Source organism: Rhopilema esculentum, chromosome 12 (assembly GCF_057945365.1).
Source record: "Rhopilema esculentum isolate cy_ngs chromosome 12, ASM5794536v1, whole genome shotgun sequence".
Lineage (NCBI taxonomy): Eukaryota > Metazoa > Cnidaria > Scyphozoa > Rhizostomeae > Rhizostomatidae > Rhopilema > Rhopilema esculentum.
The window spans coordinates 9,606,997-9,622,562 of NC_142826.1; the positions used below are offsets into that span (position 1 = coordinate 9,606,997).

Below are 15,566 nucleotides of genomic sequence, written 5' to 3' on the forward strand. Positions count from 1 at the left end.
AGCACTTACTATAAGAAAACACCTGCAGCAGTTGTGTTATGTTCCACGAGTATTAGATAGAAGTTGCTCGAAGTCAAAGTTTTGTTTTCTTACTTGAACTTAATTGTGAAAATCCAGATAAAATAACTCTTATTGAATATTAGATATTTCTGCGATTGGGAAATTCTGGCAAGGACAGGAATTATCCTGGGACATTTGTCAGCTAGTCATCTTTCACGATTAAGTTTGTTAGCTAGTCATCTTTTGCGATTAAGTTTGTTAGCTAATCATCTTTCGCGATTAAGTTTGTTAACTAGTCATCTTTCACGATTAAGTTTATTAGCTAATCATTTTTTGCGATTAAGTTTGTTAGCTAGTCATCTTTCACGATTAAGTTCGTTAGCTAATCATCTTTCGCGATTAAGTTTGTTAGCTAGTCATTTTTCACGATTAAGTTTGTTAGCTAATAATTTTTTGCGATTAAGTTTGTTAGCTAGTCATCTTTCACGATTAAGTTCGTTAGCTAATCATCTTTTGCGATTAAGTTTGTTATCTAGTCATCTTTCACGATTAAGTTCGTTAGCTAATCATCTTTTGCGATTAAGTTTGTTACCTAGTCATCTTTCACGATTAAGTTCGTTAGCTAATCATCTTTCGCGATTAAGTTTGTTAGCTAGTCATCTTTCACGATTAAGTTACCAAAAACATAGGTGGTCCCAGAGATAAAATAGGTGAGCCCAGTAAACGTACAATTAAGGTAGTCCAATTTGACTTTTCTCTTAGCATACAACACTATGCGTAGGCATCGCCACTGTGAAAGCTGTTCATGGGAAACAGATGCTTTCACAAATTCGAGTATTGTTGTTTTCCGGGAGCTTTCTCTTGCTGAAAAGTTTATCAAATTTATCATGTACACTTTATTTTACGACATACTAGCCAAGACTGTTGAATCTTTAGCAAGTTTTTTTGCTAGTTGTCGTGATAAAATCCATTTCATTTCGTAATTTCAACAACCTACCCTTGATACAAATATTATGATCAAAATAATTTAGATAAAAATGGAATGAAGGACATAGCAGAATAGGATAATCTAGACATGCCTGTTTTTTAGTGCCTTTATCGACTCTGCAAATGATGCGTAACCTATCACTCTGGTAGAGTAAAGCTTTCGTATCCGGGCATCTGAGTTGGTTCTCAAGTAGTTTGGGAGGAACGAGCTGTCTTCTATGCCAACTTTCAGCTGACTTGAGTCACTCAGCAACTGCAAAGTAAAAGTCAATGAATGAATAGTGGCCTTCAGAACTATTTAAAATGGCTCTAAACAACCTTTGACATGACGCAATGTTTTTAATTTTGTTGAAGGAGTGAAACCTCTTTCTTCACAAAGCGAGCCTCGCATTCACATGAAGTTTTATAACGCTGTTTTTGTAAATGGCACCAGATCTGGATCACACGAAGACAAAGTTCCATGACCGTTGCTAGAATTTTTTCATGAATAATGCATACGAAAGAAATTTATCATGAATCATATTTTCCGTTTAAAATGATAGCAATTACCGCATTGAGGATTCATTACGCATTACGCATGTAAATATAATTGGAACAAACACTGTATTTTTTCGATTTTATCTTCTTATTTATTTCACAAAAAAAGAGCCAGGAATCTTTCTTGAGTCACATAATCATTCATTTGTTTCCAAAGAAGCTTGAGCCTCAGGGTATGCGATGTGAATATTTGACAGAAAGGATATAAAAAAGCATCCAACAGAGCCCAATTAACGAAGACAAGATCCACTTAAAAATTTCACATTATTTATATTATGTTCATATTATATTTTGCAAATAGAGAAAATTGAAGACTGGAGACTGGATATTCTATAGACTCTACAGAGCCATTAATCAATACTTAAATGGTTATGTTTGTCTTCCTGCATGTTTAAGCTTGGTAAGGGCTAACCCATGACTGACAGCATGTAGAATTTATTTTCCAGTTTTAATCAATGTTTTAACACGTTTTTTGCTTCTAATATAACTTTCTATCACAAGTTGCGAGTAAGATCGTGTTAACGATGACTTTCAAAAATACTGATGTATCAGCCTCCCAATACATGCATTGTTTATTCATTTAATAGACGGTATAATATCTAAATATCTTCTAAAGTTAATATTTCCAGGTATCTCAATTTCTGGAACTGTCAGGATCAATGCACAGAAGCAAATTTATCTCTATTTTTTCTCCCAGACCCATTAACACTTTATCGGTACAAAATCATACCGTATTCAAGTTTTCCCGAGTTTGAAGGTGTCTAGCTGGAGAAAATGCAGTAAAATGTCCGACAGCAGACAATGCAATTGAAACAGTTTCAAAGGACTAGGCAGGGCTATGGCTGTGAAAATCATCTCAAGGCACTTTCTTCTTCAACTTTCATGTTATTGACCTTAAAGATAAAATCCAGCTACCCTGCTTTCAGTACTATGGCGATTTAGCTATACCTGCTCATGGAAGGCCAAACAATATCTCCATCTTTGACCTTTCCTTAAATGAACACCTTTGAAAGTATATTTCTTGGTCTTCATCCACAAATCTCGTTCTAAACCGAAGTACGACAAAGTTTATGGTTTTGTGTACAAAACATCTGTCAAAGCATCACAGTCTTTAAGACTATAATCAAGTTCTACAGACTGGGGGAATGGGTCTTGAAGAAGAACACTTAGTAAATTGCTTGCTGCAATATCGAGGGATCATAAACCATATAGCCAATGTAACATCTTCATGGATCCATAATAGCAAAAATCAGAGAAAACTCGTTCCATTAAAATTATAGAGACAAGCTGCTGAACTTCTCGCTATGTCCAATTTGGACTATACTGACGTTCCTTTTCGACCTCTTCCGTTGAGACTCCTAAAATGATGGCAAAGGGCTAAAAAATACAGGTATTCTACTAGGCCGATACGCCAAAGAGAAAGAAGTGGTACAATTGACTGGATGCCAGTGAAGAAACATAGAAGATGGCATCTGATTAAGCATTCATTTAAGTACATACATGATCAGCAAAAACCCAACTACATTGCCATATGGCTTAAAGAAAATACAACAAGCGGAACAGCCATTTCTGCGACGGTAGTTGTGTCGTCTTGTGCGTCTTGAGCAGAAAGCTCCAGGAAGGATGTGGCAGAACTCCTCGATGAACTGCCGGCAGGAATTATGGAAGCTAAGGTTGCAACGTAATTTTCACTACCAACGCGCACGCAATTATTCCAAGAAGCAAAGAGAAGACTTTTAGCTCAACACTGGAATTAGATTAGCTTTCAAATAATATATACTAGATAATCCTGTTTCAATACTTGTAAAAACGCTTGCAGTGACCAGGTGTAGAGTGGCTTTGTAAATAAACTGCTTTTTCGTCAATGCTGTTGCACAACATAGGTGCATTATGATGATTATTATGACTTCTTAGTGTCAAGCATAGTCAAATAATGTCGAGAGGTATCAAACATATTTAAATCAACATAATTATAGTGCCTTTTCAATGGATTCCAACTCATTTAGTTATCAGCATAAATGTTGTGGCAGAACTTGGGAAAATCCACTAATGGCGTCACAAAATAAGAAAACGTCAGCAAACTTAATTATATGATACATCAATTAAACGCTCTTGAAATGCGCATTCACATAAAACCTAGAATTGCTAATTTTTACAATTTATTTGAAATATATGGCGGATTTATGACTGTTTTTGCCGTTATCGATGACGTCATCAATCACGTGATGCTCAGGCAAAATTTTTTTAGTCCCATCTTGGATTCTGAATCTCCATACTCTACGGTATATAAAACCATCGAGATCATCTCGTTTATGTGAGAAATCAGATTTTCACAGCCATAGCCCTGCCTAGACAGAGATAAATAATTTAATAATGCGAGATTATGACCTCGATATGAATCGAGATCAAATGATGCCGTTTTCGCCGTTTACAGTAAACGGTTTAAACAACAAAGCAAGCTGGCATGCCGTATTCAATTCTTTCCATAATTAAGTGAAAACTATACCAGCATAGTGTAAACGGGAGGCGTATACAGCACAGTTTCATATCGTATTCGTTTAGCCTTCATAATGTAGTAGAATATCACTTGTTCTGTGACCTCAGATCTACAGCGATCTGTAGGTGGCATCCAGTATGCAATTAGGTATGATAATAATAATGATGATTAGATTTTTATTGATAGTTTTACAAAGGTAGAGACAGTAGAGTATATTAGCAAAAAGCAATTCAGCAATTCAGAAGATTGCTTCATGGGTTCTATTGACTGCAAGCATTGTAATTTTATGCATTTTGAACTGAGTTGCAATTTAGGATGACTTTATTCCATATCTTTAGACCGAGAAAGCTAACAGATTTTCTACCATAGTTTGGGGTATATGCTCATTCTTCCTTCATCAATTCCCCCCTCCCCCCCCCCTCATGTTCTATTTTCTAAGAAAAAAATTCAATTACTACTTTGCAAGAAAAGTATTTACCTTTTGGTCTTTCAGGCCAGTCACAATAGGCTCCTCGTCCAAAACCACAAGAAACTTGATTAAGTTGGCCGAATACGCAGAAATAATCAAAATAGAGACAAAAGCAACAACGATGTTTGTAGAACGGGAGCCGATTGTCCTCGGCTTTTGATCAATAATTTCTCCAGTGAAAAATGTCCCCATGATATAGTTGGCACTGTCATCGATATCAAACGTTTTCGCAGCGTTAAGAATTCGTTTGTTGAGTTGGAATTGGCTATATGGGCTGACTCTTTCTAAAATCCAAATTACTACCACCAAAAGGCATATTGTGCCAAGAATACACAACCATAGCTCGACACTGAATGGTTCAAATATGTCAGCTTCTTTGTAATCGTATCGCTGTAAGTAAGCCATTGAAATAGAGGTAATTGTGTGTGGGCTGGTGTAACTGATGAATTGATTTCTAGTTTTGTCCTCGATCAATTCAACGCCAAAATCAGCCTCTCCTCTGGCTAGTTCACCAACTATTCCATCTATCATTCCTTTACTTTCATCAAATGATCCATACTTGCCATCTTTAGAGAGATGGATGATCGCTACAAATTGTAGTCGATTCTCTAGCTCTTTGATAATATCTATAGTGAAACCATGCAAGCAAATGAGTTCTGAAGAGTTCAACGCGAGTCTGATACCAAGTCTCCCTCCTAGAGAGCACGGGCTCTCACTGCTTGAAATTTTTCTATATTTTGTGATAATTGTCCATGGTGAATTTTCTACAACTGACACTCTTAGCCGTGGCCAAAAAGGGTTCCTGCCATGCTTGTGAACGATCACATTGCTCATTTCCAGGTCGAACTGTGTCACTCTAGACCAAGCACTTCCACTTGAAACATTCGGATTTGACCATAACTGATAGGCTGTTGTTAACTGCTCTCTAAATAACAGAAAGAGAATATTTTAGCATTTTGTTAGCAATAGACAACAACGTATCTTCCCATTGCTAGGTAACAATAAACCGTTTCCGAAAGTATGCATTTACAAAGTTTGAGAGTTTTGAAAAAGACTTAACTTTGACATGTTACCTTTTGTCATAATTTCTAATGCGGCAAAATCTTATTTTTCAAGACAGTTTCTCTTGCAACTAAAATCTTTATTGTTTAAAGCTACTACGATGTAGTTATATTTTAAACCACCTCTACAAGGCTCTACCTTTTAGGGCAATCTTCTCCATTGCTTAGCTGTTCCTTACAGGCTGTCACCTTTTGTGCAATGTACTTTTCATTTGGTACAGCTCCGCGTGTCTGCAGTCCATAGTATATTCCCTGAGGAAAGCTGCAAGTGAGTGATAGAGAATCCATTGTTCGCTTTGACAATATCCATGTAATAGAGTTCCTTAAACCACCTAGGCCTAGCTGCTGCGCTATGTAGAACAATTTCCCAGCAATGCCTCCTTCACTGTCGACCAGAAAGACACCACTCCCTTTTAGAATAAAAGGGGTTAGATTTTCCTTTTTGAAAGGCTCTTTGACTGTAGCAAAGGAGACTATTTTTCTCTGGCTGTGTTGCACTGCTATGAGCAATTGGGTGAGAGTGGCCTTGCCAAACTCTGTATCATCAACAAAAACAGAAATTCTCCTCGATGGAAAATCCAGTGTGTCCAAGAAAGATAGCATACCAGCAGCCGCTTGAAGATACGCCTGTGAATGAAGTTAACATTAGATTGGCGTTTTGATGAATTAGTTTGCAAATCATTCATAGAATAAAAGATTGGAGGCAGTAAGGAAAACAGATTATTCTTTGATCTTTGAAGATAGCACCGATATAGGATTTGATCTAAGTGTGAGATTAAAAACATTAGAATGTTTCAAAAATCTTGTTTCAAAGAATGTTTCAAAGGTTTTATTATTTTTATTTCCAGTCTGCAAGCTATGCACTCAAAAAATTTCGTATTTTTATTTATGTCTTTGGCTTATTAAACAAAACTATAAGATGATATAAATATATAAATCAGCTTGCAGAGCACTTGTTCCCTTTTCTTGCCATTGGCCTAAGTCTAGATCTTAACGGAAGATCGCAAACAAAAAGGAAAATGAGTACCTCTAGGATCTTTGACGATAACATCGATGTGATATTACATATTAATGTAAGACTTAAAAAATATGAATCTTTAAACAAATACTTCAAGGAAACTATTATTTTGATTTACATATTTTAATCGAAGCACAAACATAATTTGATACCTACATTATTGGTCAGTAAAACATCAAGCAAAACATCATAGAGGCATACACATGAAATTTGCTCCCTTTGCAGTAGGCCCCGGTGCTTATCAATTTGGCATTTAGATTTCCTATTTTTCATATATTATTCACTTTAATGACAAACCTGCTGATGGCCGTTTAGTGAATCGTCATAATCGATGCTTTGACCTCCTTCAAGCAAGATCTCCTTAACAATCTCACTTCGTATACCGTAGGTGTCAGTAAACAGAATTTTCTTCTTAGCACCACTCTGACGCATTCTTTCTCTGACCTCTTCACTTCTATTTACTAGATTCGCCAATCCATGACTGGAATGCAAGTCTGTGGTAAATATACTTTGTGTTGCATTCACGTCAGCTAGCACCTTTTTAAATGAAGAAAGAATAGAGGTGTTTTGAAAGACTCCAAAAACTGAAACAGCGTCTCTACAAGTTGCATGGCCAAAAAAACAACCCAGCAGTAGAATGGTAGCCAAGTCTTTCTTTCCTGCTTCCCATATCATGCTTGAATTAATTTCTTTCTTTCACGTCTGAATCTTTTACCAAAGATAAGAGATTTATACATGACATAAACAAATATTGCACAGTGTATGTTTCATCCATTCTTCGCATTTGACGCCTAGGGAACGAGATTATGTTACACGTGAAATAAAAATATGTAGACAACACTAAATTATGCTACAAATTTGTTTCACTGAATGCTGAAATGTCTTGATTAAAGTAAAGAAACGTTAATAATGCTGGCTTTCCTAAGAATAAAATACAAATTTTAGCAGTAATAAACATCTGCATCAAATCAAAGCATCAAATTTAATTACACAAATGATTCTTCTTTTTGAAATAAAGTAATCTTCTTTATCAGCTGGACAGTTCATAACCATTGATCAAAGGAATCGCTTCACAGAGGTCTATTTACATTGTTGTAAATCTGTTGATCGGGATTTTAGATATGTTTCAATGAATGTCTTTGATCTAGTTTTATGCTGATAAACGAACATGAACTTTCTGAAAGAAATAAGATTCAAAAGATGTTTCAACAAAATCTATGGATGCTAAGCTATCATACAAGGAAAAAGATGTCTGATTAGGATGACGAGAGACGTGAAGTCAATTTACAGTCAACTTTAGATGGGGTGCTTAACCAGTTTAGCGAAATCGTTAGATTTTCAACCTAGAAAAAGCTGATTCTAAATTGATTTCAGAACAAAAAAGCTTCTACAAACAAATCTTATAGCAAAAATATTCGAAAGACTGACTTCCTTGAAATGAAATGATCCGTTAGCAATCTACGAAATTTCATCAACATTGGAAAAGTCAATGCTCTTTGAAAAAGTCGTCAACATAGTTTCACCTACCGTATTCGAACTGGGATCACTATCATGCTTCCTGTATCCGAACTAGACTGAACGGTGACAACTTGAAAGGATATATTGATTTACATATACAAGCCAAACCCAAACGTCTTTTACTCCTGTGGTTAATCCAATTTGATGTGAATGAACGATTTCTTTCAATCACCGGGCTTCCATGTTTGTATTATCAAAATACCAAAGATTCCTCTGTTGTTTTCATTAAATCTGGCTATTGAGAATGGATGGCCGACTGTCCTTACCACCAGCAACATAAACAAACAATTGAAACATACTGAAGGTGCCGCTGATTTAAATCTAAACAAATCATTCACCCGCTTTAAAATCCTTTATGTACATTGTTGATGTTCTTAAGAGCTGATCACAAATACCAGAATAGAAATGCATAAAAACTCTCAAACAAATACTTAAAATATGTTGTTTGAGACAAAAGGACACGAAAAGAAAATGCTACCTGATATTTATTTAAGTTGCTTCCTTATGTTACAAATACAGGAAACCAAAAATTTTGGATTTTTTTTGAAACCCTCTCTTTAGCACCGTAGGATATCTTTGAGCATCCCTTTTAAAGCAGCGATAAATACTAACCTGTTGCAAGATGGTTTCAAGCAAACATCGTCATATGAAACTTTTTATTGCATAATGATATTTGCTAGTAAATTAATGAATGCGTTTTGAAAAATTGAGCACATTTTTTATTTAGGCAATGTGGTTGTACTTAAATGCTAATTATTAAAGAATTTTACGTAAAGCGTGTTGCATATTCAGTTATTAGCAATCAATGAAGTTATATTTAAAAGTCTTTCATTCTGCTTTAAAAATGACTTTTATTCTGCAAATTACATCGATACCATTTTGTCTTATCGACCGAGAATCGATTATTTGACAAAGAAGGATGCTTTTGAGTATAGAATCTACCAAAATTTGACAGACGCAGAGTCGAGGAAAGGTAGCAGTTGCATGTTCAGCGACTGGGAAAACCGTCTTTGTACTCAATAGAATTCCATCACTACAGCATTTAGTTGAATATAAGCCTCGGCTTATAATTATTTTTGGCAATATTTTCTGTGGTTTAAAACCAAGGGCGGCTTATAAAAGATGGAGGCTTAGATTACCTTATCCAGATCCCGTAAAGTTTCCTGGTACCTTGAAGCTGAGGTTTATATATGGAAGATGAGAAAGAAATACTACTGGACGATATTGATGATTTGTTATCTGGACAATATTGTTGTTGGTTGAAGATTTAATGTCTATTCTTTTGCTTAAGTACATAATCAGGTTTTATCAGTTTTTGGTCCGTCATCTTGAACCAAGTATCCTGCGTGGTTTTGTTGATGCGGCTTACATTTTTTTAAGAACCCAATTCGCTGCAACTTATAAAAAATAGCGGCTTATAGTCGAATAAATACGGCAGTCCCCTGCCACTTTCTGTTCTCGTTGTTTCTCTAAGGACAGTCTTCAAAATTATGTTTAGGTGACAAACAAAAAAATTTAAAAGTCTTTCAGCGATAGAGACGGCTCTAAACCAACTAAAGTCTGACTTCTGGGAGGTCATAATTTCAAAGGTCTGCCGTATATTATAAACTTCATGGCCTGCCAAGCTTCTCAAGAGAAGGTCGTGTAGTCTTTGTCAACGATCAGATTTCATTAAAGTATCAAGTTTTTCTTAAGAAATTCAACTGCCTTCTTGTTCTGCTTTCAGATACTACAACTTCTCGCATTTTCGCACCCAAACAGAGAAGAAAAGTATTCCTAGGCAACCAAATATACCAACAGCTAGCCACATAAACAACGTCTTCATTCTGCTCACATCAAGAGCAGAGAAATTGCTTGCATGGTTGCATTTTGGTGAAGAGAACCATTTCTTTGCTATCAAATCAGCTTTCCCAGAATGAGACAAATCCATCGCTCCAACGTCTAGCCTTCTACGCCATGTCGATTTGTTGTTGTATGATACCGCCAAACCCAATTCCATGTTTTTCAGTTGCATTTCCTTCAATGCGCAATTCTTATCTCGAGCTGCTTCGTAGACCAAACCGAGGTAGTCACCAAAAACAATATCAATATCCCTGGAAAAGTATGATTTCACCAATTTTTATTGATGTTTTCATTATAAATGCTTTTTAAATGTAGTTAAAATCTTAAAGAAACATGACATTAACCTTAAAACCCTTGTAAGTTTGATAAAGCGTTCCACTGCAATAGCAGTAAACAAATCCTATTCATAAAACGCCATCAATTAAGATTTTTCAGCACTAAAATCCTGCTTCTTCAACAACGATACACAAAGGAGCTTGTCTTTGCTGATTTTGTTAAAGTATAACATCCTATAGTCTTACCACATGCACTCTATATTAAACTTACAACAGGCTATATATTTGAAAGTCACATGTTAAAAGCATATTTCTTTTAAGAAGATAACCTTTGATTGTGAAATATACGTTATTGTAGCCTTAAAGCAAAGTTTATAATAGTACATCCATGGTCAATTAAAAGTCTTATTCGGTTACTGCTAGGGGAGGAAAGTTCTTATATGGGAAAAAAGTTATAATAAAGCAAAACATAGGCAGGTTTTCTGGAAAGATATGCTATGTTCACCAACTAAAGCATTTGGTAGACTGATGCTTTCCAAACAGTTAGATGCAAAAAAGTTCTTTTTATGAAATCAACACTCAGGGCCGGGAATAAAAGGAGAATATGGTCTAAAATAAAAAAATGTCAATATCCTAACATTTATAGATAAACATATGTAAAACATACTTATTTTTCAATGCTTGCATTAAATCTTTGGATCTTGCGTACTTTTTTGCTCTAGTTTTTACCATACTTCTCATTCTAGGGTCAACGTGGTTCAACAAGTAATATTCCGGATAGGCACTTTCTTGTACTCCAATCCGTAATTTGCTCGAGCTTTTGATAAGCTGGAACATAATTTTAGTCATAAACGATTTGGAAATATGCCTAAAATAGTTAAGAATATGTTATGTCAAGAACTAGAGGTGAATGCATTTTAAATCGAAACTTCGATTCGTTGTTCATGGTGAAATGCCAATGATCCTCAATTAGCTTTTGTGGCATTTGCGGTTTGATAACTGACCAATGGATGCATTTTTGCAAAATTTCGCTTAATCAATCTGCGCAACAAAATTAAATTTTGTACTATTTTTAAAAAAAAATTATTTTTCCAATACAAAATACCACTTTAAGTAAACATTTGACACCCTCTCCATTTAGCTACTCAGAATCCCTGCACATAATCATGGATAAAAAACTTACTATTTCACCCTAAGACCTTAGCCAGGCTTCTTCAAGGAACTGTTAATTGCGCTGCAATTTCTGAGTTAAAGATTAACGTCCTCCAAAAATTTGAACTGTGCATTTCTCTGTATAAGTCTTTTCATTTAAAAAAATATTCAAATCACCTGTTCGTTTTTCTTCCTATTCCAACCATAGAAAAATTTTAAACTTTGGATTCAAAGATCTTTGGATATGACTGTTTCTTACCTTTTCATCTAGCAGGCCAGTCACCAATGGTGTTTCATCTAATACCACAAGAAACGAAATCAAGTTTGCTGAATATGCAGACATCACCAAAATCGACACAAATGATACAACTATGGCGATAGAACGAGAACCAACAGCCATTGGTTTGTTGCTAATGATTTCTCCGGTGAAAAATGTTCCCCATACGTAAATAACACTATCGACGAAGGTGAATTCTTTTGTGTCGTCTAAGGACCGCTTGTTAATTTGATGCTGGCTATATGGACTGACCCTTTCCAAGGACCACAAGACAACAATAAGCACAATTATGGTTCCGATTATACACAGCCATAAGTACAGGCTGAATGGTTTTAATACAGCCGCTTCCTCATATTGATTCTTCTGCATGTATGCAAGACCCAAGGAACCAATGTAATATGGCGCAGTGAAACCCATTACTTGGCTGCGTGTTTTACCAACGTAAAGATCGATTGATATGTCAGATTCATTACGAACTATTTCTCCAACATAACCGTCTGTTTCCCCGGTACTTGGATCATACTTGCCGTATTTGCCATCCTTGGTAGTAATTGGGATACCAACAAAACCTAAACTGGTTTCCAGCTCTATTAAAATATCAATGGTAAAACCATTCAAACACACTAATTCATCAGATGCATTTAGTGTTCTCTTTATGCCTAGTTTTCCAGCGATTTGGCAAGGAATGTTATCTACTGATGCCTCATCGTATCCGTTAACCATGACAAACGGCTCAAATTCGACGACTGATACTCTGAGTCTCGGTGAGTTTGGATTTCTACCTTCTTTTTCGACTATGTGGTCCACCAAAGTTTCACTTCCCTTCTTTACTTCTACCCAGTTGTTTCCGAAAGTTGCATTTTCATTTGGCCAAAGTTTGAATGCCTTCCCTACTGAGTCCCTGCAAAACAACACATGCTTATATAAATTTACTATATGCTTTCTCAGGCACGTCTTCTCGTTTAAATTTGAGTCAAAGTTTTAAATCTTTTCAACATGTCAAGGCTCTGTTCAACCAAAACTTGTGAATATCCTTCAAGCGATTTCACTTACAGGTTTTGCATTGACTTAGTGTTGCAAATTAGAGGTTTTGCAAATAAGTGCTTAACCAGACTTTTTGGAGTAAAATCCTTTTGACAAGGTTTCTTCTGTTTTTAATTCAACGATGCTTAATAAGACTACACATCCATGATTAATTGATCGTAGGAGGGGAAAGAAACTACATTACTGCACATAATCTCTATCTGTATAGCTACCCTGTTTTATGTGTACAGCAAGGCCGGATTAACCCAAAGGCCAACTAGGCCATGGCCTAGGACTCTCTGTTTTATAGGGCCTCGTGCTAAAAGAAGTAAATCTTTGACCCATAATGAGAGCATCACTGGAATAAAAGCAGAAGCGGCATTGTTGACATTAGGTTGGAAAATTTGTGCTCTGCATTAAATATATATCTATAAAATATGGAATTTGCAATAAATTTAATTGTTTTGAAAATTTTTATTTCTTCTAAATGTGCAAACCTAGGCATATATGTTGCATCTTTGTGCGATATGGCCATTTGAAGTTTACTGAGAGATTACGGGTAGTTTGGCTTGGTTCACAGGTTTTCAAGCTGATTCAGGACCTGCCAAGAAGATTCGGTCAGGAACTTCCACAACTGCCATAAAGTGGAATGTGCAACATTTATGAACGAAATAGACAAAAAACAACTGTACACCGGTCTTATGTAACGTCTTTAAAGAAAACACAAAACATTACCGTTACGTCAAGCCACAAACAATAACTTTGCCCTACCAACCGTAACAACGAACTACCGCAAAATTCAACCGTAAAGAATTGGAACAGCATAAGTTGCAATTTAAAGTGAATTCTACTAAAAGGTCTTTAAAAAAAGCTGCAAAAAAGGCTCTTGAACAGCTACACAATGTATCACGCTCTAAATCATTTTTGCTCTGCAAAATTGTTTACGACATAGCAATACATTGTTAGGTTTATAAGAGAATACATGATTTATTAGTCATTTAAATTTGTTAGCAAGTAAGACTTCAGTTATAAAACTCTTTTTATCAAGACAGCTGTTTTTGCTTTCACAAAACAGCTTTCTCCTGAATATCCAATTTAAACAAAATCATTATTTGAAAGTCATCAAAATATATAACTCATTTTAGTCTAAAATACATATTTACCTTTCCGTACAATACTTCATCTGCCAATCTTCCTTTTTGCACTGCTTAACCTTCCTTAAGATGTAAGATCCGTTAAGGGCGATTTGGGATGGCATTAGTCCATAGTATTCACCTCTAGGAATAGAACAGCTTCGAGGCAGAGATTCCATCGTGCGTCCCGATAGTATCCACCTGACTGAATCTTTGAATCCGGTTAGTCCCATCGATTTAGCAATATCAAACATTTTTGCAGCCAACGCTCCATCACAGTCGACAAGAAATAGCTTGCAATCCAAAAAAGTTGACGATACGCTGCTTTGATCTGCAATCAGCTTTTCGACTGATTGAATAGTGATCGTGTCTCTTCCAACATGGTAGGCACTTTGTATCAATTGTGTTAGGATGGCTTGGCCGGTTTCTGTCCAATCTGTGACGATTGTGATGTCTTTGAAAGGAAGAACCAACGTATTCAAGAAGGAGAGCATGTCCTTAGCCATTTTATGTTGATGCTAAGGCGTTATAAAAGAGATAATTAATACATTAAATAAAATATATTTTCAAAATTTTTCTTGACACTAATTTCAAGATCAGTGTATGTATTGATGATCAAGAAAGAATCTGTTTACAAAGAAGAAAGTTGGAAGTTCTGATAGACATGAAAAATGGCTTGTAAACTAATGCTCAACAAATCAGCGGCATTAATTTTATAGAATAATTTTCATTTAAACACCAGCTAATTCTACAAAGTAGAAATTACAAAGTACAAAGTAGTTGTCTTGCTGAACAGTAAAGCAAATCAAAAGAAAATTCTTGTGTTTTCTTAAAGTAGATATGAGTGTTAGTCTACCTGATGATCGCCTCCTAAGCCATCGTCATAAATGACAGTCTTGTTATAACTTGGCAACGTCATATCTTCTTGAATCAGCAACAGCTCTTTGACCATCTCGCTTTGCATGCCCTGAGTATCGCTAAACACAATATTCTTGCTGGAATCACTCCGATTGATTTTCATTCTAAGCTCTTCCATTTGCGATATTACAAATGATAAGCCATGACTCGAGTTCCAATTTGAGTAAAAACTGCTTCCTGTAATGTTAAGTTTCTCGGTTGCTTCTTCAAAATACTTTGGGCTAGATTGGTTTTCAAAAATCCCAAATAACGATACATCTGCACATGAAGTACTGATAAAAACAATAAATACAGCCAAGAAAGGTCCCATGCTCTCTCTTGTAAATGCAAAATTATTGTAGCAAGATCCGGTAATAGGTTCTATGAAATTATGCTTTGAATGTATAATTCCGTTGTTTCGTCAATCATAGCTACAGAGCCTGTGTTGTATTAACGTGATGGAGTAAGGCCAAATACAACCACCAGCTTTCGGCTTAAACTGAGTGTAGAACATAGACAGATTTCTCAATGCTTTGCAACTGAAACATAGCACCTGGTTCACAAACAATGCAAATTGAACTATTCAAACTTTTGGTAATATACCGGAATTGGTGTTTTTTGTGTGATTATTCTGCCGTAGAGTAAATGATAAAATACAAAATTTGACATTCATAAAGTATAATTAGATGATTGAATGTATTCTTCATTTCGTAGAGTGATATTTCTTTATCCGACATCAGGATTTCCAAGAATGGATTGTTGTCTAAGGTCACTTTATGGGAACATTTTGTCATTTAGTTTCATCACTTGATTTTGAAGTCGTCTTCTGCTTAAAGCTGAGCTACCATTATACTCATGGTTGGTTTTATCTATATTAAGA

At 35.6% G+C, this 15,566-nt stretch overlaps 2 protein-coding genes and 1 long non-coding RNA gene across 6 annotated transcripts in view; 1 reads left to right on the forward strand and 2 right to left on the reverse strand.

The window, feature by feature from the left end:
- Window positions 1-8,242, reverse strand: part of LOC135681226 (glutamate [NMDA] receptor subunit 1) — a 10,689-nt gene extending 2,447 nt beyond the window's left edge. The window contains exons 1-5 of one of the 2 annotated variants that reach the window (XM_089111707.1): window positions 8,097-8,242; window positions 6,867-7,360; window positions 5,691-6,178; window positions 4,500-5,415; window positions 1,080-1,240 (exon numbers count right to left, since the gene is read on the reverse strand). In XM_089111707.1, the coding sequence (XP_088967833.1) occupies window positions 1,080-1,240; window positions 4,500-5,415; window positions 5,691-6,178; window positions 6,867-7,244 (1,943 nt within the window). In that variant the 5' untranslated portion in view covers window positions 7,245-7,360; window positions 8,097-8,242. The remainder of the gene's footprint in view (window positions 1-1,079; window positions 1,241-4,499; window positions 5,416-5,690; window positions 6,179-6,866; window positions 7,361-8,096) is intronic. The other variant, XM_065195570.2, reaches the window with a different exon arrangement.
- LOC148958750 (uncharacterized) overlaps window positions 1-13,825 on the forward strand; it is a 27,147-nt gene extending 13,322 nt beyond the window's left edge. Inside the window, exons 1-4 of one of the 2 annotated variants that reach the window (XR_016144443.1) lie at window positions 10,050-10,188; window positions 11,628-11,758; window positions 12,297-12,397; window positions 13,237-13,825. This is a non-coding gene — a long non-coding RNA (uncharacterized LOC148958750). Of the gene's footprint in view, window positions 1-9,813; window positions 10,189-11,627; window positions 12,398-13,236 lie in introns of those variants that run through there. The other variant, XR_016144444.1, reaches the window with a different exon arrangement.
- LOC135681224 (glutamate [NMDA] receptor subunit 1) lies at window positions 8,875-15,017 on the reverse strand. Of its 2 annotated transcripts, XM_065195568.2 has the most exons (5): window positions 14,646-15,017; window positions 13,820-14,307; window positions 11,616-12,534; window positions 10,872-11,032; window positions 8,875-10,180 (listed from the first exon to the last, which is right to left on the reverse strand). In XM_065195568.2, exons 1-5 carry the CDS (start codon window positions 15,015-15,017, stop codon window positions 9,817-9,819), a joined length of 2,304 nt encoding a protein of 767 aa, XP_065051640.2. In that variant the 3' UTR covers window positions 8,875-9,816. The 2 variants fall into 2 exon arrangements, with proteins under 2 accessions (XP_065051640.2, XP_088967834.1); XM_089111708.1 differs by lacking the exon at window positions 10,872-11,032 and having other exon boundaries at window positions 10,055-10,180.
- Window positions 15,018-15,566: the final 549 nt, after the last annotated feature.